The following is a 24113-nucleotide window of genomic DNA, read 5'->3' as shown; positions in this document are numbered from 1 at the left end:
AATCAACATTTTAAACATGACTGACAAATTTTCCAGCCTGTTATAAACATATAATAGTCTAGTAGATTTGAATAGTATGGACTTGTGTAGAATTATTGGAATGACCTAAATACACACCAATAACATCTAAAACGATGACAGAATGTGGAGGAGTGTATCGTGAAAACATTTAGGGTCGTTATAAGTAGTGTGAAGTGATATATACAGAAGGCCATGTGTACATTATTCTTCTCAGGAATACGTCAGCGACCTTATCATGTTCATGGACTCGACAAGTGGAATCCGGAGTAGATGACTTTTATTTTGAAAATCGAGACAGGAAGTGACTTACTGCAGCTAGATTCCCTTAGATGCCAATGTTCGGTTTGCCGGGATACGAAACGGATGGAGAGGACAGGCGTCGTGTTTACGGTAAATCTGCGATTTTGCATTTGTGTAAACAACGACGCTTCTAGAATAACGGTTTCGTCCCATTTACCTTCCTACAGTTTCAGAATTTCCACCGTTAATGAGTATCTGAGGGAAATGATATTTTCTCGTTGAAATGACTCGTAAGATCTTTGGGCTACTAGCAGCTGCGACTGTTTTGATTCTAAAACTCATTATTTTATCATATAAAAGAAAGGTTTATGAGTTACGTTATTTACTGTTCTGTATTTGAAATTGGACTACATGTTTAACATCTAACGTTACATAATGAACGTTAAACTCACGAGCCCACCCAAGAACAAAAGCTGCTCAATTTGGTGTCCTGACAGTCGTCAATGTTACAATCAGAAGCGTTCAGAAATAATACAGCCAGTTTACTTTGCTATTAGGTGGTGTTCATTTCGTATTTGTCGTTAGATGGAAGGTTATTTTACCCTAGTAAACGTATTTAATTAAGACGACACTGTTGTGAGAAGGAAATTGCTAGTTATTTTTGTGAATATACCTTCACTTCGGGTTATTTTGTGGTTTGTTTAACATACTGGATGAAAGGGAACTGTCTGAACACAAGATACTGACTGGTTTGGTTCAGCATATGGTTTTGTACAACATGTCTCTAATGTGAGCATCTCAGATATCTAGTAATAACCTAACCTGGTGCAACATTAGTCTTTTGTTTAAATTAAACACATTCATTCTCTATTTCACACTGCATTTTGTCCTTTTTACCTTCTGATTTTTCAGGAAGAACGTGAGAGGTCGTGAAGATGAGTTCTCAGCAGTATCCACATCCAGGACTCCCATCTGGCCTGGGACAAGGGCAAACACCAGGCAGCAACACTACAGGACTTCCAGGAAGTCAGAAGAACACAGGTTTAAGACACATTGACTAATACAGACTAATATAAAGAACTAGACTGTAATGTTAGTGAATGCTTAATAGATCATTAGTAAATTCAGAAGCCACAAAGAAAATGAAGGGGGCTCAATCATCATTGAATAACATGTTTTAATACACTTTTTAGAAGAGCATCACAACATCACAATAATCTAGACTATATTTCATGTAGCAGTGTTATCAGTCTTTTCATACTTGGAGGCAAAACCTTTTAACACTTAATGTCCTTGGTTCATCACAGTATTGCAGATGTTAGGATATTAAAAGGATACAATCTAAGATCATCCAAAATGGTAGTCTGTAAAAAAAGTTTAGAAGAAATTCCAAACAAATCAGAAACTTTGACCAGTTGAGATGCCCTCAAAAATTAAGTTGATACAACAACTCTTTGGGCAAAACAAACAATACAACATGAGGTTTAGCAAGCAAAGTGCTTTTTCCTCTATAAAACCTCTGATAATGATTAGGGGTTTGCACATTCTGTCTGTAATTATTATTATTATTATTATTATTAGAAAATTTGAAAACTCAATTAAAATTTTACTACGTGTTGCTTTGCTGGCCATAAATGCTGGGAATCCATGATCAGCCCTAAGCCCTCAAACTAAAAGTCAGTTATTACTAAAAGCACTGGGTGGCGCTGTGGATTGTGTTATCAACTTGATTGTATCTGATCATAGAATGTTGCAAAGTTTGGATTTACTCCAAATGATCTTACTTAAAGATCTTACAAAGTAGAATCACTTTTGATCAAATGAATCAGTGAAACGGAGCTATCATATATCACCACCACAATGAGAAATCACATGAAATCCAGTCATGTGACTGAGGAAAGACAGCTGTCCATCACTGCATTCATGACTCCATGTAAGCGCAGCTGTACTCTGAGTGAGCCGAGAAGAGAGCTTATCTGATAGCAAAATGATCTCGAGACATGCTTTCTGTAAGATTTCTGGATGGAGAGTGGCTTAGGAACAGAAAACACGAAGCAACGAAAGAAACTTTGCTTAGCACACCATTATCTTAGTGTGTTGTGAGACAATATAAACACAATAAACATTGCCCAACTCGAGTGTATGTACGTTCTGTACTGGTCTGCTTTATTTTAGGGATATAACGATTACCAATTCAACGATAAATCATGGTAAAATTCCCCATGGTTAGTATTACCGTTTCATCTTTTTATTATCATTAAAACCGTATTAGATTACCACGATTTGAGCAACTGGCGATAAATGAATACTGTCCAGCATAAAGCACCGTTTTCAGTAAAAGTCTCATGTGCACACAGCAGAGTAGTTTAGTTTTGAGTCAAAACAGGGCGGAAAAGCTGGGAGGTTGTAAAAGAGTGAATGAATAGATTAATTATATGAATGTACCTCTGAAGGTTTCGACTGTCTTCAGAAATGATTTCATGCCATTTTGTTTTCATCTTTGCTACATGTAATAGCTTACCTAAAGCAGCGGTTCTCAATTACAGTCCTCAACAACCCTTTGGAAATGTTATGCTCATTCAGATGATTTTAAACAAACAGTCTTGAATTTATCTTCCAGATATATTTATATGTTATTAAACTGTTTACACCATCAACTGACATGATGTGGTTCCTTTAAGGAGGACATGAAGACTCAAATCATGCTCCACGTGAGCTGATGTCCAGCGGATCCACAGCGTTCAGAGATGACAAGCAGGAGACGGTAGTGGTGCGACCCTACCCCCAACCCCAGACTCAGCCCCCGCCCCACGGAACAGCTCAGTCTCTGCTCCCTCCTCTCCCTCAGCACCTTCCCATCCAGCCAGGCGCACCTGTCTCTGTGTCAGCAGCACCATCCCACCTCCCTCAGGGTCTTTCCCTAGCTTTCACTGAGGGTCCTCTGAAGGTATACCAGAATTTTTAAAGTACCGTCAGTTTATAAACCTGATCCCCCTTGTAGACTCCCTGAAAAGTCAAAAGTAAGCAAATGTAAAAAGGATTGTCCATGTTTGCCTACATCTCTCTTCTCTTCACTCCAGTCTGCTCTGAAGACACCCATGACAAGCCGTGTAATAGCTCCAGCACCGGTGTCAACACCAGGCCACCTCACTCTCCCCCCCAAGGTGTCTGGTCATATCACCGCTACCATGGAGTCTACACAGGCCTCTGGTATTCCTGTCGCAACCATCAGTGGTCAGCAGGTTAGTAAAACTTTTAAAGAGCCAGTAAGATGAAAATTCTAAGCTTCCTATCACTGTTTATAAGTCCTGTACATTAGGTTTAAATCCATCCAAGGTTAAAAAACATTGTCATTTTGTCAAAATATCATTTTAAAATTACCTCAATTCTCAGAGATCCCCAAACGGTTTGCGCGAAGCTGTTCAAAAGATTCAGTTTCCTTAAACCCCACCTTTCGGTAGCATACTGTGTTCTGATTGGTCAACTAACATAGTCAGGTTTGATTGGTTGTTCCGCACACACCTCCACGGTAAACTATACGTTAGCATCTGTTTGGGGTGAATTATGTCTTATTCCTCTCATCGCGAAGCAAACAGTAAAATAAAAAACTTGAACAGTCTCGCTGCTTTTTCTTCTGTGTGGGCGTATTCAAGTCGCGCGCTTCAGTTTGAATCTGAATAGCGCGTTCAGCGCGGGGGCGTGGTCACATTAGATATAACGAAGGGAGACATGAAAAACAGACATCGCGTTGTTTTCATATGGATTACTTTATCACAGAATATCTGTTTTCGGCAGCACTTGTTTAGTTATAAAGTAAACATGTCAAGCTTTCTATAGATATCTCTCTCATGTCTCTTCGTTGAGTATTCACGGAGTTACACTTCATTTTAATGACGTGTTTGTACATGACTATCAGCACAAACAAAGGCTGCAGACAGCACACATACTGATAAGACGCTCGGGAGAAAACAGACACATAACTTCATAATCATACTTCGTGTTGTGATTCGGAGATGCTCGTTGTTCTAAATAAAGTTGGTAATGAACCCTCTTTTATGGCCAAACGCTTTGAAAATCCCGCTGTACTCACCGAGATTAGAAAAGCAGTCATCAGTGAAATGTTGTGAACCGAACAAAAGGGATTTGTTGTACTGCTCTGGTATTGTGGTGAAAATGAATTTTAGCCATTGGTTCTTCTGATCTTCATTCTTTGGCAGTGAAAATAAAACAAACTTGCCTTTACAATTAAAAACACACTGTCTCCTCGACATGATGCTCTCACACCAACCAGAGCGTCTGTGTGGGGGGTGGGGCAGGTCAGAGTTCCGTTTCTCTCAACACGGTAGGCGAAGATTATTATGCAAAGTGTTCCTAGTGACGTACATAGAGATGGGCAAAAGATTTGAAATCTATAACGACTCATTTCAGCGATTCAGAGTCGACTCGTTACTTTAGAAGCCAATAACTTTATAAATCGTGTACTTTTTGGTTTAATTTGCACATTGTTTACACTGATGGACAGCTACATCATACACTGTAATACAGTCTGATTTTAGCTTCGTGAATGAGACGCAAATGTCACTCTCTGACAGCAGGTGGCTCATATGGAACAGCAGGTATTTATAGACATAACCGACTATGTTTACAAGAATACTTGCAGACAGTTATTTTGAGATAATGTATGTGTTCATTCAGAAGAAACGATATGCAAAAGAGGAATCAATTCTGTGTATGTGCATTGTCTGAAATGCGGCTGTCTGTGCACGCGAATGGTTAAAAATGCTTGAATGTTTAAATCGCCATGACATAGAAACAAGTGCAACCAATCAACTAGGATCCGTTTTACCCCTACAGGTGAGTGAACACATGAATCAAGGAAATAATTTAATATCACTATTCAAGATAGCCTATCGGGCAGGGCGGTGATGAATTTTGGTAGCCCGACTGGAAAACACAATAGTTCTAGGATGTCGGGCTAGCGATTTTGCCATCCCTGCTACTACTACTAATACTACTACACACACGCACACATACACACACATACATACACACACATATTTATACACTGAACAAAATTATAAACACAACACTTTTGTTTTTGCCCCCATTTTTCATGAGCTGAACTCAAAGATCTAAGGCTTTTTCTATGTACACAAATAGCCTATTTCTCTCAAATATTGTTCATAAATCTGTTTAAATCTGTGTTAGTGAGCACTTCTCCTTTGCCGTGATAATCCATCCACCTCACAGGTGTGGCATATCAAGATGCTGATGACATTGATTATTGCACTGGTGTGCCTTAGGCTGGCCACAATAAAAGGTCACTCTTAATATGTGCAGTTTTATCTCACAGCACAATGCCACATATGTCGTCCCCCAGAGCTGTTGCCTATGGATTGAATGTAAATTTCTCTACCATAAGCCATCTTCAAAGGTGTTTCAGAGAATTTGGCAGTATATCCAACCGGCCTCAAAACCGCAGACCACGTGTAACCGCACCATCCCAGAACCTCCACATCCAGCATCTTCACCTCCAAGACCAGCCACCCGGACAGCTACTGCAACAATCGGTTTGCATAGCCAAAGAATTTCTGCACAGACTGTCAGAAACCATCTCAGGGAAGCTCATGTACATGCTCGTTGTCTTCATCGGGGTCTCGACTTGACTGCAGTTCATCGTCATAAATGACTTAAATGGGCAAAAGCTCACATTCAATGGAGTCTGGCACTTTTGAGATGTGTTGTCTTCATGGATGAATCCTGGTTTTCACTGTACAGGGCAGATGGCAGACAGAGTGTATGGCGTCGTGTAAGTGAGCGGTTTACCAATGTTTTGGATCGAGTGGCCCATGGTGGCGGTGGGGTTATGGTATGGGCAGGCGTATGTTATGGACAACGAACACCGGTGCATTTTATTGATGGCATTTTGAATGCACAGAGATACCGTGACGAGATTCTGAGGCCCATTGTTGTGCCATTTTATCCAAGACCATCACCTCATGTTGCAGCATGAGCATGTTTGGGATGCTCTAGATCAGTGTATATGACAGCGTGTTCCAGATCCTGCCAATATCCAGCAACTTCACACAGCCATTGAAGAGGAGTGGACCAACATTACACAGGCCACAATCAACTCTATGCGAAGGAGATTTTGCACTGCATGAGGCAAAAATGGGGGCAAAAACAAGTGTTGCATGTATAATTTTTTCAGTGTTCATAATATATAAAATTGTGTCTCTTATTCCTTCATAATTATTTAACTTATAAATTTTTTTTACATTTACATAGAATATTTAATATAGAGGTTTACATGAATTAAAAAAAGGAAAAAAAATTTGTATACATTCGAAAAAAGCAGGACTTATTTCCCATAAGTAGGTCTTGCTGTTTTTTGGTTTGGTTTTAATTGTTGTTTTGGCACAATTAGGGTCACAGCGGTAACCTGCATCATCTAATGACCAACGTGCAAATCATCCGCAGTGGAGCCCCTGCTCTGCAAATTGGCTCCTCTGCTGCTCCTCAGCATCCCTTCACCTCCCATTTACCCAGAGGCGAGTTACAGATTTCAACCAGAGTATCATTTCAACCAGTTGTAATGTTGGTGCCCTGACTGATTTGTTCTGTCATCACAGGAGCAGCTGCTGCAGCCGTGATGTCAAGTTCCAAAGGAACCACAGTGCTGAGACCAGCAGCCTGTCCGAGCTCTGCCATGGGGCAGCCGACAGTCCAGCACATTATCCACCAACCGATTCAGGTTAACATAGCTAACGCATGTTCGCAGTTCTATTGAACACAGATTAATTGCCAAATCCTGATGTATTTCATACATATCTGTTTGTATTACAGTCTAGGCCTTTAGTCTCTACCTCTACGGCAGTGCTGCCTACAGTAGTGGCTCCAGTGACTGCCACCAGACCTCAGTCTCCGGTTATCACCACAGTAGCTGCCCACTCTGGAGACATGTTACATGGGTAAGATGCATCTGCTTTAGAAATGATGACAGTTAATTAGCACTTCTTTGATTGTGCGTTTTGACTGTGTCAGAATAAGCTACAACAGGTAAACATGTCAGGTGTGTGGACACTAGTGCAGAGTTGCCAATATCAATTACTATTTTATATCAATTACTATATTTTTAATCCCTCTATATTTTAATACCAAGTACCTTTAGTTTTTTCTATTTTTAGTTGATACATGAACAAAACTTCTCTAAACATTTGTAGCTCGCCTACCTTCCTATAATCAGAATAAGGTTTTATAGAGGTCTGATGTTTCAAATTCTGTCACTTGTATTATGAAATTTAAACAATAAATGTAATTATTAATGTAATTTTTTTTATATATTGGATAGACAGACCTGTATCTCAGTTCAAGCGGCAGCACAGAGCACACATGAGCTAAACATCTTTCTCTTTACTAGTTATAACAAGAAATATATGTGAATGAAAATAAGAAGATATGCTGAAAGATATAGAACAAATTCCTGAAATCATATAACAGCTTACGGAATCATGTAATCGCTTAATCAGTGCTTCGACCATGGAAAGATGTAAATGAAAAAACTAAATGTACAAAATAAAACATTTTTAGATAACTTCTTGATCCTGTAATCCTATTATGGTATTTTTTACTAAAGAATATATATATATATATATATATATATATATATATATATTAGGGGTGTAACGATACGCGTATTCGTATTGAACCGTTCGGTACGACGCTTTCGGTTCGGTACGCGGTACGCATTATGCATACCGAACGGTTCGTTGGACTAATTAATTATATTTGAAAAAAAAAAAAAGAGAAATATAATGATATGCGTTCAACAAGGTAGCCCAATAACCCAAACGACGTAACAGGCAACGCCCCTGACACTCCCGAAGAAGAAAAAAACACCAACTTATGTTTATGTTATGTTATGACTCAGTCAGGCGCTCGCTCACTCAGTACGCGCTGAAGGCTCGTTGCAAAATGGCCAATGCGTTTAACAGACTAGAAAAAGAAGATGACTCTCAAACATATTGTTTGAGATGCATGATTCCATCTATGAGCTGCTCGATCAGAGTGACATGAGAGCCCCTCCTTAGAACATTATTTGTAAATCCATGTTATGGTAAGTGTGCACGTGAAGTCTTTGCACACTTTCTGAAAATCCACACTGTGGTAAGTTTGCACACTACACTAGTGCTCTGCATTCTTTCTAAAATCCTATATAGTGAGGGCTTCGCGCGGTTGCTTCATTGCTTTAAAAAAAAAAAAAAAACACCAGCGTGAATACTTGAAACATGTCAACTCATTTACGCCGACATCACCTTATTGTGTCAGTATCTGGGAAAAGACGAAAAAAAGGAGAAACATGCACGCAACAAACTATGCCTGCAGCATTTAGACACCAGTATTATAGCTTACAGGGAATCCAAAGTGCACCCAAACACCAGACCTGTTGGTTATTTTAGGATCTTATATTTCTGGTCTGTTAAATGCATTAGACATTTTGCAATGAGCCTTCAGCGCGTGCTGAGTGAGCGAGCGCCTTAGGGTCCGTTCACATATCGCTCCTAAAAACGCGTGGAAAACGCTAAGCGCGTCTTTCTCCTCCTTTCCAAAGCGCTCGGGCAGAAGCGCTCATGAGGCGTCTGTCTTTGCTAAGCAACAATGACGTGCTCTCTCCATGAGACGCGGAAATTTCAGCGAAGGATAAATGGATTTGCAGCTCTAAAAATCGCTTGCAGTAGCTCTGCTACTAAATTTATTTCAAAATTGCAATCCATATACAACTATAATCAGCTGTTCCTTCATCTTGGCTGAGTTTTCAACGTTGTTATGGGAAAGGATGAAGCTGATTGGTTAGTTCTTGTCACATGACCCGCGGTGCGCTTGCGGCATTCTGAAAAGTTGAGATGTTTTTGCATTTTGCTGTATCTAAAACGTACCGAACCGAACCGAACCGAACCGTGACATCAGTGTATCGTATCGAACCGAACCGTGAATTTTGTGAACCGTTACACCCCTAATATATATATATATATATATATATATATATATATATATATATATAGGAATTAAACACTAAGTAATAAGGTAAGTAGTTTGTGTTCTTTTTGAATTTTTTTTTTTTTTCAAAAAAAGCCAAGGTATCAATTTTTTTCATACAGCACAGTAAATGACTTTAATATGAGTTTAAATTCTGTCAATCACATGTCTCCAGTGAAGCTGAACACTTCACAAGATCTCACAGCTGGATTCGACTCTGTTGAAAGCAAGTTTTGTGAAATTACATGTTTATTAGACGTTAAACAGCAGCAGCAAACAATGACTAGAGAGAATGTGAGCGCTGTGTGCTCCGGCAGCGCTGTCAAAATAAATGTACTGCCTCAAAAACATCGACAAAACAAAAAACTATTGACCAATGCCGAGATTTATAAAAAAAAAAAAAAAAAAAAAAAGGCAAATGGAATGTTTGGTATGTTTGTCAGAGGTGTAACGGTACACACATTTGTGCCGAAAATGTTTGGGTCTTTCGGTTCAGTTCATGTGTACCGAACAAATTCAGCAATTTTTTAACCACTGCATAAGTGAGTGGATCTTCATTGGAAACTTCCAGTTTTATCTATTATTAGTTTTAATAAGAAACAAAGTCTCATCTTAAAATATGTCCTTTTTTTCAGAAAATGCAAACAATAAATGTTGTTTTGATGCTTTTTGATGTGATCATTACTGTGAATCTCTATTTATAGTATTTGAATTGTAAAAAAAAAAATTAAACGGTCTGGTTTTGTTTTTCTGGATTCCAGACGCTCAGCGGTGACAATCCACCCACCCCAAGCGACCCTGAGTATCCAGCGCCCTCCGCCCTCACGGGACACGCCCACACGCATCACCCTCCCCTCCCACCCTGCCATTGCTGCTCAGAAAGCTCTTTCTCACTCTGTTGCACAGGTTGACATCATTGTTCTCCATCCTTTTTGAAATATATATATATATATATATATATATATATATATATATATATATATATAAAAACAGGAAGTAACACCTCTCGTTTGCTCTGTCATAGAAGCCCATTTTCAGCACTGTGACACCTCTTGCTGCCGCAACAGTTGCTCCAATTCAGGCCACCAGTACTGCACCATCACCAACTACAACAGGTGAGTGTTAAATCTACTCAGCACACCAGAGGCAGTCATGTAAATTGCATAGACTATTATGTTTACATATGTATTACAGAACTAATGACCTGCTGTGTTATTTTTAAAGGCTCCACCACCCACACTCAAATATCCAGTAGCAGCATTGTCACTATGACTGTGGCCTCCCACTCCTCTCATGCCACAGCAGTGACCACATCCACCATCCCTGTGGGTAAGTTACCTTTAGCTCATCTGCTCTGGAATTGTTTTTATTTCTAGTAGCACAGAAGTATATAGTTTTTATATTGTAGCAGGTATTGTCAAATACTGTAAATATATCAAGAAATGCTAGAGATATTTCATACTTATTAGTCAGATTAGTTAACCTTTGTGACTTTAAGTGTAGTATATGAAAAAAAGATTAACCCATTTTTAGTTAAAGATTAAAGATTAACTTTTTTTGATCAGTTTAAGACTATAATAACAGTTTGAGCAGATTAACATTTTGCAACCAGTAAGTTATTTATTGATTTAAAACTATGAAATTTGAAAGGTGAAATGTGAACAATAATATTTTCTATAAGGGTAGAATCAGAATCAAAGAATTAAAAGATTCAGCGAAGAATAAACATTGTTATAAACTATTTCTATTCGTCCAAAAGTCCTGAAAAATCCTGTATTAGTTTCCACAAAGATATTATGCAACATGAATATTTTCAACATTTATAACTTATTTATATAAATTTTCACATATATTTAATGGAAAGGGTTTAAAGAATGTTTTGTGGAAGTTGTCAGATCATCGTTGTGATTTTATTCTTGGTTTGAAATATATAATTGAATTGTGATTTACATGGATTTCATTCTTTCTGCGTTCAAACAAATAAGAGCTGTACTTGCATGGCTGGAAGTAGCTGCCTGGAGGCATACTGACTGTAAAATGACATTAGTTGAATGCAGGAAACACTGCATGTATTTAGGGATGCACCGAAATGAAATTCTTGGCCGAAGCCGAAGCCGAATAATAATTAAATGCTTGGCCGAAGGCCGAAGGCCGAATACCGAACGCGGTGTTTCACATTTTTTCCATTTATTTTGCCAATCTGTCACCTTTTTCAGTCCTTCTAAGTTTGCAGGTATGGACATGAGATGCAGCACTAAACAGTCTCTCACTGGTGCGTGTGCATGAGGCAGACAAGTACCTGCAGAATAGTTGAAAATTTTATTGCAGTTTTCTGACAGTTGCTCATTTCAAAACGAACAATGTCTTCAAGATAATGAAATGGTTGAAACCCAGTGTAGGCCTACTATTTTACTACACTGAAAATAGTTCAGAATTTTCACAAAATACATATAAAATATAGGTAGTAACACTTTATAAAGTTTGTTAACATTATTGGATTAACTAACAATGAGCAATACATTTGTTATGGTATTTATTAATCTTCGTTAATGTAAGATAATAAAAAAATATTTAGTTCATGTTAGTATAAGTGCATTAACAATTTTAACAAATAGGCCTACCACTTTTGATACTTTTTAATTCAGAAATTACAAATGTGATACTTAATTTTAATACTGTATTAGTAAATGTTAACATTAAGATTAATAAATGTTTTTAATAAGGGTTTTTCATTGTTAGTTAATGTTAAAAATAGAAACTACTTATAAAGTGTTACCATAATCCAAAATATAAATAAAATCATAAATTAATTTCCCATACAAGGAGCCTACCTGCGTGCCATCTGCACCAGGTCGGGAAAGCGGCCTTGATTTGTCTTCCAAAATTCGAGAGGGTTATTGCTCCTGGGGATGGGGACTTCTGAGAGATACCCATCTACAGTGTTGGGAAAGTTCACTTTCTACATGAACTAGTTCAAAGTTCAATTCACAAATTTTAAAATGAACTAGTTCAGTTCATAGTTCAACTACAAAATTTTGAACTAAGTTCACTAAGTTCCAAAAATGAACTAGTTCATAGTTCTTTTTTTCCATATGTTGCTGCAAGCTATTATTTTTCACAATTATTGCCACAGCCCATATAGAATCACAGACAGCAATTATTTTATCAGTTTTAACAATGAAGCTATGCGTCAGATTTCATCTTCATATAATATCCAATTTTGAATCCTTATCCAACCAGGGTTTACATTAGGATTGAGGGGACAGCATTTCCCCATTGTTGCTTTAATGCTTTGTCTCCCATTCTCACCGACATTGTCATAAACATCATAAAAAATTCTTTTAAATGATCATACACCTTCTTGCTACATGCTGCTGTCGCCTTTTTTTTTTTTTTGATGACGCGTCGCGCATGCGGCGGACGACTGTGCGCCACTGGTGGCTGGTGTTGCCAGATTGGGTGTTTTTTCGCTACATATTAAGACCCGTTTACGGTGTGTTTTAGCCGGGTTTTCGGCTGGAAGGCTCTATAGAAATCTGGCACCCTATTGAACGAAGTTAACCTGAGAGAGCGTGCCGTTCACAGACACCAGAATGAACGAGTTGACAGTAACGTTCATCAGGCGGTAATACAGCACGTTCAGTTCACGTTCGCCCAAAATATGAACGAGTTCATGAACTATGGTTCAATGAACGCGTTCAGGCACAACACTGCCCATCTAACTGTTGAGCAGTCGAGCTTGTCCTCTGTCTTGCAAATGGGTTATTCTCTTGGAGGATCTCATCGAACATGTCAGACAGCGAGACTGTGCGCGGCTCATCTGTAGTACGAGCCCGTTTACTCTCTGAGCTGTTTTCATCTCCTGCGCTGTGCATCACCTGACAGTCTCCATCACCTAGCGGCTTTCCCAAATCCAGAACAATGTCTGCAAACGGCCGTTTTTGCATCTTTATCTGACACTTTTTAAAGTGTTTCCACACTGCTGACATGTTTGCTGCATAAAGCGCGCGCCTATCACTCTACGCGGGTTATTTGATTGCGTCATTAAAAACGTCATTGTTCGGCAAAGTTTATTCGGCCTTTTTACTTATTCGGCCGAACACCGAAAGTGCTTTTTTGGCTATTTTCGGCCGAATAATTTCGGTTGCCGAACATTCGGTGCATCCCTACATGTATTCATTTAACAGTCAGACTATTTTGATGCCAAAGCTTTGACACTGGGAATGCACCTATGATGCCTTTACACAGTTGCAACAGAGCTGTTGTTTACATTGTTTTACAAGCAGATTTTCCAGGAAGATGTTGCTTGTAAAAAGGTGAAAGCTTTAACTGATGGAATTTACTGTCGATTTTGCCCCACCTGTTTTAGCTAAAGTGGTCCCACAGCCCATCACACACACGTCACCACGTATCCAATCCGAATACACTGGAGAAAGGGGCAACCTTATCCCTATCTCTGGTCACCGCTCTTCTCCCAACCCCATCACCATGGAGAACCGCACTGACAACAGGTATAAATCCTGTCTATTCAAAATGTTAAAGGAAAATGTGTTTTTGGCAGCAAACTGGCTATTTTCACATCAGGTTTATGGTTCAGTTAAGAAAACCATATGTCTGTGTGCCCTGCTTTTAATGGGATGTTTATGGCTCTCCACAGACAATCTGTTCCAGTGCAGTTTCAGTACTTCCTGCCCACCTACCCTTCAGCGCCGTACCCACTGACCCACACGTACACCCCCATCACCAGCTCTGTGTCATCTATACGCCCTTATTCAGGTAACATGGTGCTTAATCAAAATAGATAAAGAGAAATTATTTCCTTTCACTGCAAACTTGATTTATATTAGTGGTTATAAAAAAATGTTGGCTTTAGATTATTAATATTTGTTTGTCATGTGGACACAGTAACTGCTCAGACGCCCAGTGCAGCCATGACCGCCCAAGCCAGTGTGGGAGTCGCATCTGCAGTTCATCTGAACTCTATGCAGCTGATGACGGTGGACCGCATCACCCAGATAAACCCTCAGAACATCCAACCCACTTCCATGACAGCGCAGGGCATGCAACCAACGCCCATCCCAGCCCAGGGCCTGCATACGTCTGCCCAGATCACCGCCCCGAGCATTCAGCCTACACCAGTCAGCCAACAACAGCCCCCGACAGAGTCTAAAGCCTCAGGTGAGGCACCTGAGATCAGCTCTGAATCCTGAGATCCGCCTTCAGTTCATGTGTTCATAACAAGCATAATTTCTCAAAGTGAAAAAAATAGTATAGATGAGTGTTTCTGTTTTTTTTTCAGTTGTTCTGGCTGATGGTTCCACACTAGTGGCTAACTCTATAAGCAATGCATTCAGCAGTAGTCAGCCTGCTACCACTGTGGCCCAGACGCACAATCAGAGTGCCAACGCTGGAGCCTCCTCACTTGTGACATCCCCTCGACCCAGTATTTTGCGCAAGAAGCCTATCAATGAGGGGTGAGCATTAAAAACACATTATTGTCATGTTCTCTGTAAAATTGTTTAAATGTAAATCTCACTATGAGATGTCAATGTCTAATTTACCAGCAAAAAATAAAAGAGAGTCCTGCATCAGTTCATATATTTAAAAGTATTTCCTGTGTGCGTAGATTAAATTCATATTGTCGAAAATAAAAAGGAATCCCAATACCATGTCATATTTCACCCCATAATTACCAACAAAAAGAATAAGAAATTCCATTTAGGAAATGAAGAAAATCAGTTTAGGAGTACCAAAGTTTTGTTTGCATTGTAAATTTTCCTCCCAGATTGTATCTTCTAATTCAAGAAAACTTTTAATACTGTTCTGCAGTAATGAAAGTCATCTTGTCCAGAAATTACAGGAAATGAATGACTACTACCATGATTCTTCCTTTACTGCCTAACAATTTCAACAAATATTTTTTCCTTACATTACAGAACTCTAATTGCTAATTACTAATTAGTTAATCATCATCAAAACGGGTCATATTGGCAAATATTTCACAAAATTTGGGTACTAAAAGGTGTTGGGTGATAGATTCTTTACTTGGAATATAATTTAATTGATATAATTCAGAAAGGATTGTATAAATATATGACCAACAGTTTTTATGTTGGTATTGTTTATGTATCGTAGTGTTTATTAATAGTTAGAATTAGATTTTTATTTTGTTAATTATCATTTGAATTTTAGTTTAGGTTTCTGTGCTTTTGTCATATATATTCATATTCATATAGTTTTTATTACAGTTTTAGTCATTTTGTTTAGAATAAACATAAGCCCCTTTCACACTGCACATTGGACCTGGAAAATTGTCGGATTGCCGTCTGTGGGGTGCAAACTTTAACGAAGCAGAGATCAGGTAGTTCCTCACTATCCATGCTGAAACTGAGCTCATTCACCAGCTTAAGTGACAGTTAACGTGCCTAGCATTTTCGACTCGTAAATTGTCATTACGGAACCTTTACAGGTTGTGTGTGAACGCACAGATTCCGGTTAATCACTGGCTGTGTGAAAGGGGAAAATCTAAAGACCCGGGAACAATTGTCGAGACACATTCCCCGTGTATTTTCTGGAATCGCAGTGTGATAGGGGCTATATACAGGTGCATCTCAATAAATTAGAATGTCGTGGAAAAGTTAATTCATTTCAGTAATTCAACCAAAATTGTTAAATTACTTCAGTCTGTGTGCACTTAATTTATTTAATAGAAGAGTTTAAGTCTTTGGTTCTTTAAATTTTTATGATTTGGCTCACATTTAAGAAAAACCCACCAATTCACTTTATCAACACATTAGAATTTTTCATAAGACCAATATAAAAATAAAAAAAACTTTTGGTGAATTGTCGGCCTTCTGGAAAGTATTTTACTGTACATGTACTCGATACTTGGTAGGGGATCCTTTTGCTTTAATTACTGCCTGAATTCAGCGTGGCATGGAGGTGATCAGTTTGTGGCACTGCTGAGTTGGTATGGAAGACCAGCTTTCTTTGACAGTGGCCTTCATCTCATCTGCATTTTTTGGTCGCTTGTTTCTCATTTTCCTCTTGACAATAGTCCATAGATTCTCTTTGGGGTTCAGGTCTGGTGAGTTTTTGCCAAATCCTGCTGGAAAATGAAATCAGCATCTTCAAAAAGCTGGTTAGCAGAAAGAAGCATGAAGTGCTCCAACATTTCTTGGTAAATGGCTGCAGTGACTTTCAAAAAACACAATGGACCAACACCAGCAGATGACATTGCACCCCAAATCATCACAGACTGTGGAAACTTAACACTGGACTTCAAGCAACTTGGGCTATGAGCTTCTCAACCCTTCCTCCAGACTCTTTGAACTTGGTTTACAAATGAAATATAAAACTTGCTCTCATCTGAAAAGAGAACTGTGGACCACTGGGCACCAGTCCAGTTCTTCTTCTCCTTAGACCAGGTAAGATGCCTCTGATGATGTCTGTGGTGCAGGAGTGGCATAACAAGAAGAATACAACAACTGTAGCCAAATTCTCTGACACATCTGTGTGTGGTGGCTCTTGATGACTTGACCCCAGCCTCAGTCCATTCCTTGTGAAGTTCACTCAAATTCTTTAATCGATTTTGCTTTACAATCCTCATAAGGCTGTGGTTCTCTTGGTTGGTTGTGCATCTTTTCTCCACTGTTTCCTTCCACTCAACTTTCTGTTAACATGCTTGGATACAGCACTCTGTGAACAGCCAGCTTCTTTGGCAAAGAATGTTTGTAGCTTACCTCCTTGTGAAGGGTGTCAATGATTGTCTTCTGGACAACTGTCAGATCAGCAGTATTCCTCATGATTGTGTAGCCTAGTGAACCACACTGAGAGACCATTTTGAAGGCTCAGGAAACATTTGCAGGTGTTTTGAGTTGATTAGCTAATTGTCATGTCACCGTATTCTAATTAGTTGAGAGAGTGAATTGGTGGGTTTTTGTTGAATGTGAGCTAAAATCATCAAAATTAAAAGATAAACTACTTCAGTCTGTGTGCATTGAATTTATTGAATACACAAATTTCACCATTTTAGTTGATATACTGAAATTAAATTTTCCATGACATTCTAATGCACCTGTATATTAGTCTGTTCCCAAATGATTGCATTTTAGTTTATTTCAGCGTTATTTGAATTACTGAAAACTATTTTTTATTGTTTTCGGTTTAATTACCATTTGCAACACTAATGAAAATCTACCATAAATTCTAGTATGTTTTTAGTTTAGTAGTTTTGTTTTAATCAAATTTAATCAAATTATTTTTGAAAAAATATATTGATGTTCTCAAAAGTGTCACCAATCTGTCTCTGTTGATTTAAGTGCTGCTGTTAGGAAGAACCTGATCCCAGGTCCGCTCAGTGACTCCACAACCCCCAGAATCGATGGACCCATCAGGAGTGCATCAGGTTCACCTCGTCCTGCAGGGTATGGAGTTTTCAAATTGTTCTTACAAGATCTCGTCTTATTTAATACATTTTTGCTTCTCGTTGTAGTATTACTTGGTCTTTAATTACAGCTTAGTTTTATATACACTAAATCTCTAAACTCTTTGGCAGACTGAAGCCCAAACCTGACATCCACATGAGTCTCGCTCCATCAGTAACTGCAGCGGTAGAGACGATTCCTAGCCACGGAACTGAACAGCAACCTCAACCTCCCTCCCAGCTGGCTTCTCAACCTCTCACCTCCCTTCTGACATCAGCAACAGCCCCCTCTCATCCCACTCCTGCTCTTTCAGCTATACCTGCTGCCATGGCAGTCACCCCGCCAGTCCCCTCCATGGCCAATGTAGTGGCCCCGCCCACTCAGCCAACAGTCAGCACTAATTCAGCATGTTCCATCAGCTCCACCCTCCCAGAGATGAATATTAAGCAGGAAGTGGAGCCTCTGGATAGTACAAAAACAGGTGGCATATTCATGCATAACATTTACAGTAATAGTCAGTCCATATAATATATATATATATATATATATATATATATATATATATATATATATATATATATATATATATATATATATATATATATATATATATATATATATATAAAAATAGATATCAGCCTGAAATACAGAATCCTCTTGTATTTGACATTGAGATTAATTCATTCAACCAATATTTTGAGATATTTCAAACAATGAAAAGATGATGTAGAATGATGTTATACTTCAGAGAAACACATATCAGGTGGCAGAAGTATCAGTCTGCTCGTGGTTTAACTGACGAAGCAATTTTTTTTCCTCAGTGGCATCAGGGCCAAACAGTGGTGCACAGATGTTGGCAGTCCCTGCCACAGACATCACCCCTGGAGCCTCACCCAGAAAGAAGCCCCGCAAGCAACAGCATGTCATCTCCACTGAGGAGAACGAAATGATGGAGACCAACAGCACAGATGAGGAGAAGTTCCCACCCAAACCCCTCAGCCAACGTGCAGAGAAACGCAAGTCCCCTCCTAAAGAATACATTGGTAAGCTTTATTACTATGAAGCTGTTTCTTAAAGTTTTTTAGGACTGGTGTTTTCATTGATTTTATTTTATTAGAATAGAATTTTAGATTTATTATTATAATTTGTATTATTTTATTCTATTAGAATCAGCACAAATTAAATATATAAATAAAAATACTTCTGTTATATTTCGTATTACCATGATGCATTGCTGCCACACATTTTTTCCACTCAATCATGTCTCAATGAAATCTTTTCTCGTAATAACGTTCTCGTTAAAACATTTTTTTTTCTTGTAAAAACAAGATATGTCATAAAAACAATATAATTATCTTATTAAAATGATTTTTTTCCCCCATAATTATAATTATAATGTCATAAAAATTGTTTTCCGTTATAATAAATTTATGGTACATTATGTGAGTTAGCGAAGCGATTATCCGAACTGCTGTCACTACAGTCTGACATAAACAAGGATATGCACGCTGCTGAAGGAATACTCTTGTATACTTAAATGTATTTTAATGTTTTTTTTTTGAGCCATGTTTATTAGGATTAATCTCCAATTTGTCTGCAATATAGTGCTATCCAATAACTCTACTCAGACCCATGATCCGATCAAAGCAGTTATTATAAACATTTTGTTACAAGAAAAGATGTTTTAATGAGAGAATGTTGTTCTACATAACATCTCGCTGTGTTTGGCGGCAATGCGTTACCATATCAAATGTTACTTCAGAAGTGTACTTTTATCATATAAATCATTTAAATAATAGTCATTATTATTGAATAAATGAAAAAAAAATCTATACATTACCGTATTTTCCGTACTATAAGTCACACTTTTTTTCATAGTTTGGCTGGTCCTGCAACTTATAGTCAGGTGCGACTTATTTATCAAAATTAATTTGACATGAACCAAGAGAAATGAATCGAGAAAACATTACCGTCTACAGCCGCGAGAGGGTGCTCTAGGGTGCTCAGTTCTCCTGTAGTCTACACTGAAGACATAGAGCGCCCTCTCACGGCTGTAGACGGTAATGTTTTCTCTTGGTTCTAGATAAATGCGAATCATATTCCAGTGCAACTTATATGTTTTTTTCCTCATCATGACGGATTTTTGGACTGATGCGACTTATACTCAGGTGCGACTTATAGTCCGAAAAATACATTAATAAGAATGAAGTTTTTGTATTTTAGAACTACTATTTGGAAGAAGGTTATTTGAAGGTCAAATAAAAACCAGTACAACAAACACAACAATGATACTTACTAACAAGTCTGATTGATGTTTCTCCCATGTCTGAAAAAAAAGTTTTACTTCTTCTCTTTGTGGAATCTCTTGAGACTCCTCGCTGCCTTTAATCTGTGAAAGTCTGCCAACCTTTGCTCTAAATAGTACATTATGACATTGCAACAGTGACAGTGTCGTAACATAACTGAACAGAGGCCAAACTTAATAAAGTTGCAGGAATAAGATAAAAGACCGAGATAAGGATCAGAATTATCCTGCCAAACCATTTGTAAGCAACTGCAGTACGTCTGTACATTTTTGACTTATTACTTATTACTATGACTTAGGTTATGTAATGTGATTTTGATATTGAAGTTTCCACTTTAAGAATCCCAGTTTCATTACTAAGAAATTGTAGCCTCTCATGCCTATATTAAGTGTATCTGTATCTGTTTCTTGTAGATGAAGAGGGAGTTCGGTATGTTCCTAACCGAGTTCGGCCTCCGATCACTCTCCTGCGTCACTACCGTAACCCCTGGAAGGCAGCATACCATCACTTTCAGAGATACAGTGACATCCGTGTCAAGGGTCTGTTTAAGCTCATCACATAGTATCTTATTCTCTGTTGTGCATTTATACAGTTTAATAGTCCGTCATCATTCATTAATACTAGCTTGTGTTATCTAATCAGAGGACAAGAAAGGCACCCTGCAGGATGTGGCCAATCAGAAAGGGGTGGTGTGCAGAGCCCAGGGCTGGAAAATTCACCTCTGCGCTGCTCAGCTCATGCAGCTGGTGAGACCTTCGCTTTAATTCATTACCAGACAGTCTTTATGTCAAGCTTATGTCAGAATGAGTGTTGTTGTTTTTTTTCACCTCTCTGCAGACGAATCTGGAGCGTGATGTTTACAGTCGTCTGACGACTCTCCAGGAAGGCCTCGTTCCGAAGAAGAAGGCTGGAGCCAGTGATGATCTTCACCGTATAAATGAACTCGTACAGGTAAAAGCCACTGATTACTTTTACCCGCACATGTTCTCTTTCATACAGGTTCAATTGTGTTTTATTTACCATATTTTCCGGACTATAAGTCGCACTTTTTTCATAGTTTGGCTGGTCCTGCGACTTATAGTCAGGTGCAACTTATTTATTAAAATTAATTTGACATGAACCGAGAGAAATGAACCAAGAGAAAACATTACCATTTACAGCCACCAGAGGGCGCTCTACGCTGCCAGAGATGCTGCTCAGTGCTCCTGTAGTCTACACTGAGCAGCATATAGTGCCCTCTCGCGGCTGTAGACGGTAATGTTTTCTCTTGGTTCTTAGTTCTAAATGAATGCGACTTATAGTCCAGTGCGACTTATATAATATGTTTTTTTCCTCATCATGACGTATTTTTGGACTTTTGCGACTTATACTCAGGTGCGACTTATAGTCCGAAAAATACGGTAATCGGTTTCAATGCTTCATTGCAATGCTCAATTAAATTAGTCTTTAAAACACCAATAAATGATTTAATGAATTATTTTGTAATAATGATGTAATGTAATTTAACCTTGTTAAATTTAATCTTTAACAGATCTCAAAATAATTATCTCTCAATAATAATAATAATAAAAATATTATTATTATATTTTGAAACATTTTGTAAAACTGTGAAATATTATTTTCTATTTTGAAACATTTCTTAAAGGGTTATTTCATCCACATAGCAAAATTATGTAATTAATAACTCACCCTCATGTCGTTCCAAACCCGTAAGACCTCCGTTCATCTTTGGAACACAGTTTAAGATATTTTAGATTTAGTCAGAGAGCTCTCAGTCCCTCCATTGAAGCTGTGTGTACTGTCCATGTCCAGAAAGGTCAGAAAAACATCATCAAAGTAGTCCATGTGACATCAGAGGGTCGGTTAGAATTTGTTTGAAGCATCGAAAATACATTTTGGTCCAAAAATAGCAAAAACTACGACTTTATTTAGCTTCACGCTGAATCACACATGCGCAGTATCATCAGCTCCTCAGTTCTCGAATCGGACGCGTCTGACAGAAACGGTTCTTGACTCGTCAACGAGTCAATGTTTTGTTCGTTATCTGGCTCGGCTCTGTGTTCATCTTCAGTTCTCTCTTCACAGCAGTTCAGTCAATGTACTATTTGAGTAAATGAATTACTCCGGGATATTGGTTTGTTTTAACTCAGAGGGAGTGTCCGCCACATTAAAGAAGTCAACCGCTTAAATCATTTGCGGATTAATGCGTATTAGAGATGCGAACAGTTTAAAATGATTCAGTTCGATTTGGTGAACTGGTTCACAAAAATCCGGTCACATCGAATGATTCGTTCGCGAACTGGATATCACAAACTGCTTTGTTTTGAACTCACTCACAACAGACATGGAAGAGAAGACAATGCTGAATAAAGTCGTCGTTTTTGCTATTTTTGGACCAAAATGTATTTTTGATGCTTCAAAAAATTCCAACGGACCCTCTGATGTCACATGGACTACTTTGATGATGTTTTTCTTACCTTTCTGGACATGGACTGTATACCGTACACACAGTTTCAATGGAGGGACAGAAAGCTCTGGGACTAAATCTAAAATATCTTAAACTGTGTACCGAACGTAAACGGAGGTCTTACAGGTTTGAAAGTTATTAATTACATAATTTTGCTATCTGGGCGAACTAACCCTTTAATATCGATGTTGAAAACACTTGTGCTGCTTACCTTGAAACCGTGATGCATTTTATTGAAACAAATTCATTTATTTGAAATGGGAATCTTCTTTAACATTATAAATGTTTTACTGTCACTTTTGATCAATTTAACGTGTTCTTGCTGAATAAAAATAAAATGGTAGTTACACAATTGATATTAATTATGATACCGTTCCACTGCTTAGGGGAACATGCAGCGCTGCAAGCTGGTGATGGACCAGATCACAGAAGCCCGTGATTCCATGTTGAAGGTGCTGGATCACAAGGAACGTGTCATGAAGCTGCTCAACAAGAACAGCAGCACAAAGAAGCTCAATAAGCTGAAGCGTAAGGACAGAGCGTGAGACAAACTGAACAGATATGAGACCGAGTTCAGCATGACCACAGACCCCTGTATTCATCTGGCAAGCCCTTCCTTTCCCAGAATCTGTAGGGAACAACAATGTTTAATTAACCACAACATCCATCTTTAACTGTATTTTCACTGAAATACAAATGTCTCAATGTTTTGTTTCAATCAAGACGTTTTAACCCAACAAAGTAACAAAGAGGTTACTTTAGAGAAGTTGCTGGGTGTTGAAGATTCCATTTTATTCAGAGTTATACATAATCATCCATAGATGAACCACAGATATCAGTAAAAGCAATGCTGTACATCTTCAAGTCTATAGATTATATTCACCACTTTTTCATTTGGGTGCCTTGAATGATGACCTGGTATTGACAGTCTGTACTGTATCAAACACCAAATGGCAGTATTACGTAATGGCTGTTCTTTGAACAGAAAGGTTTCCATTTTGTATTGTAGTTTTCAAAACAATAAGAATTGAGAAGCCATAAGAGCACCACACCATCCTCTCTGTCCTAGGTGATAGAAATTTTTTACACGTGTATTGTGGGAAACGTTAAAGATGCTTTGGTGAAATGGAGTATTGTGCCTTTTCGTGTGCCTCATATGACATGGGTTTTGTGTGATGGAAGCAGTTCCTCTGGTTTAATGGAGTCTGAATGTCTGCGTCATTTTCACGTTCTCACCTCACTGCCTGTCGATTTGGGAGGAATGATTCATGTATCAGCAGTCTTGCAAGTGCTGCTGCAGCTCCAGGGAGGTTGGAGAGATTTTATTCAAGCATTAAAGATGGTAAAAAATCATGTTCAGATATGACATGTCTATCAGAATTTAGAGGAGAGATTTGATTGTGCATATGCACAAAGTTGTGTATCTAAGTTAAACCTAAGTATATAAAAAAAAAGTAAGCCCTCTTTTTTTGTTGTTCGTAAATGAACAATATTATGTTTATTTTTCCAGTTAAGCACTGTCATCTGTGGCTAAGATAAAACATTGTACACGGTTTCATTTTGAATTACATTTCATGTTGCACTTCGCTGCTGAAGTAAAGACAATTTGTACATGAA

At 38.3% G+C, this 24113-nt stretch overlaps 1 protein-coding gene across 1 annotated transcript; it reads left to right on the top strand.

Moving 5' to 3' along the window:
* Positions 1-306: 306 nt before the first annotated feature.
* Positions 307-24113, top strand: LOC113115896 (histone deacetylase complex subunit SAP130-like). The gene is made up of 21 exons (XM_026283618.1): positions 307-411; positions 1174-1302; positions 2943-3208; positions 3342-3503; positions 6689-6812; positions 6894-7015; positions 7108-7232; positions 10059-10203; positions 10322-10412; positions 10522-10626; positions 13667-13808; positions 13955-14073; positions 14203-14475; positions 14597-14771; positions 17619-17723; positions 17855-18204; positions 18545-18766; positions 20443-20568; positions 20672-20775; positions 20867-20980; positions 22883-24113. The coding sequence occupies exons 2-21, from the start codon at positions 1197-1199 to the stop codon at positions 23039-23041; spliced, it is 3135 nt and encodes a 1044-aa protein (XP_026139403.1). The 5' UTR covers positions 307-411; positions 1174-1196; the 3' UTR covers positions 23042-24113.

Source organism: Carassius auratus, chromosome 2, assembly GCF_003368295.1.
Source record: "Carassius auratus strain Wakin chromosome 2, ASM336829v1, whole genome shotgun sequence".
NCBI classification, from domain to species: domain Eukaryota; kingdom Metazoa; phylum Chordata; class Actinopteri; order Cypriniformes; family Cyprinidae; genus Carassius; species Carassius auratus.
Note: the sequence above shows the minus strand (reverse complement) of the source record. Positions and strands in the feature narration are given on the sequence as shown.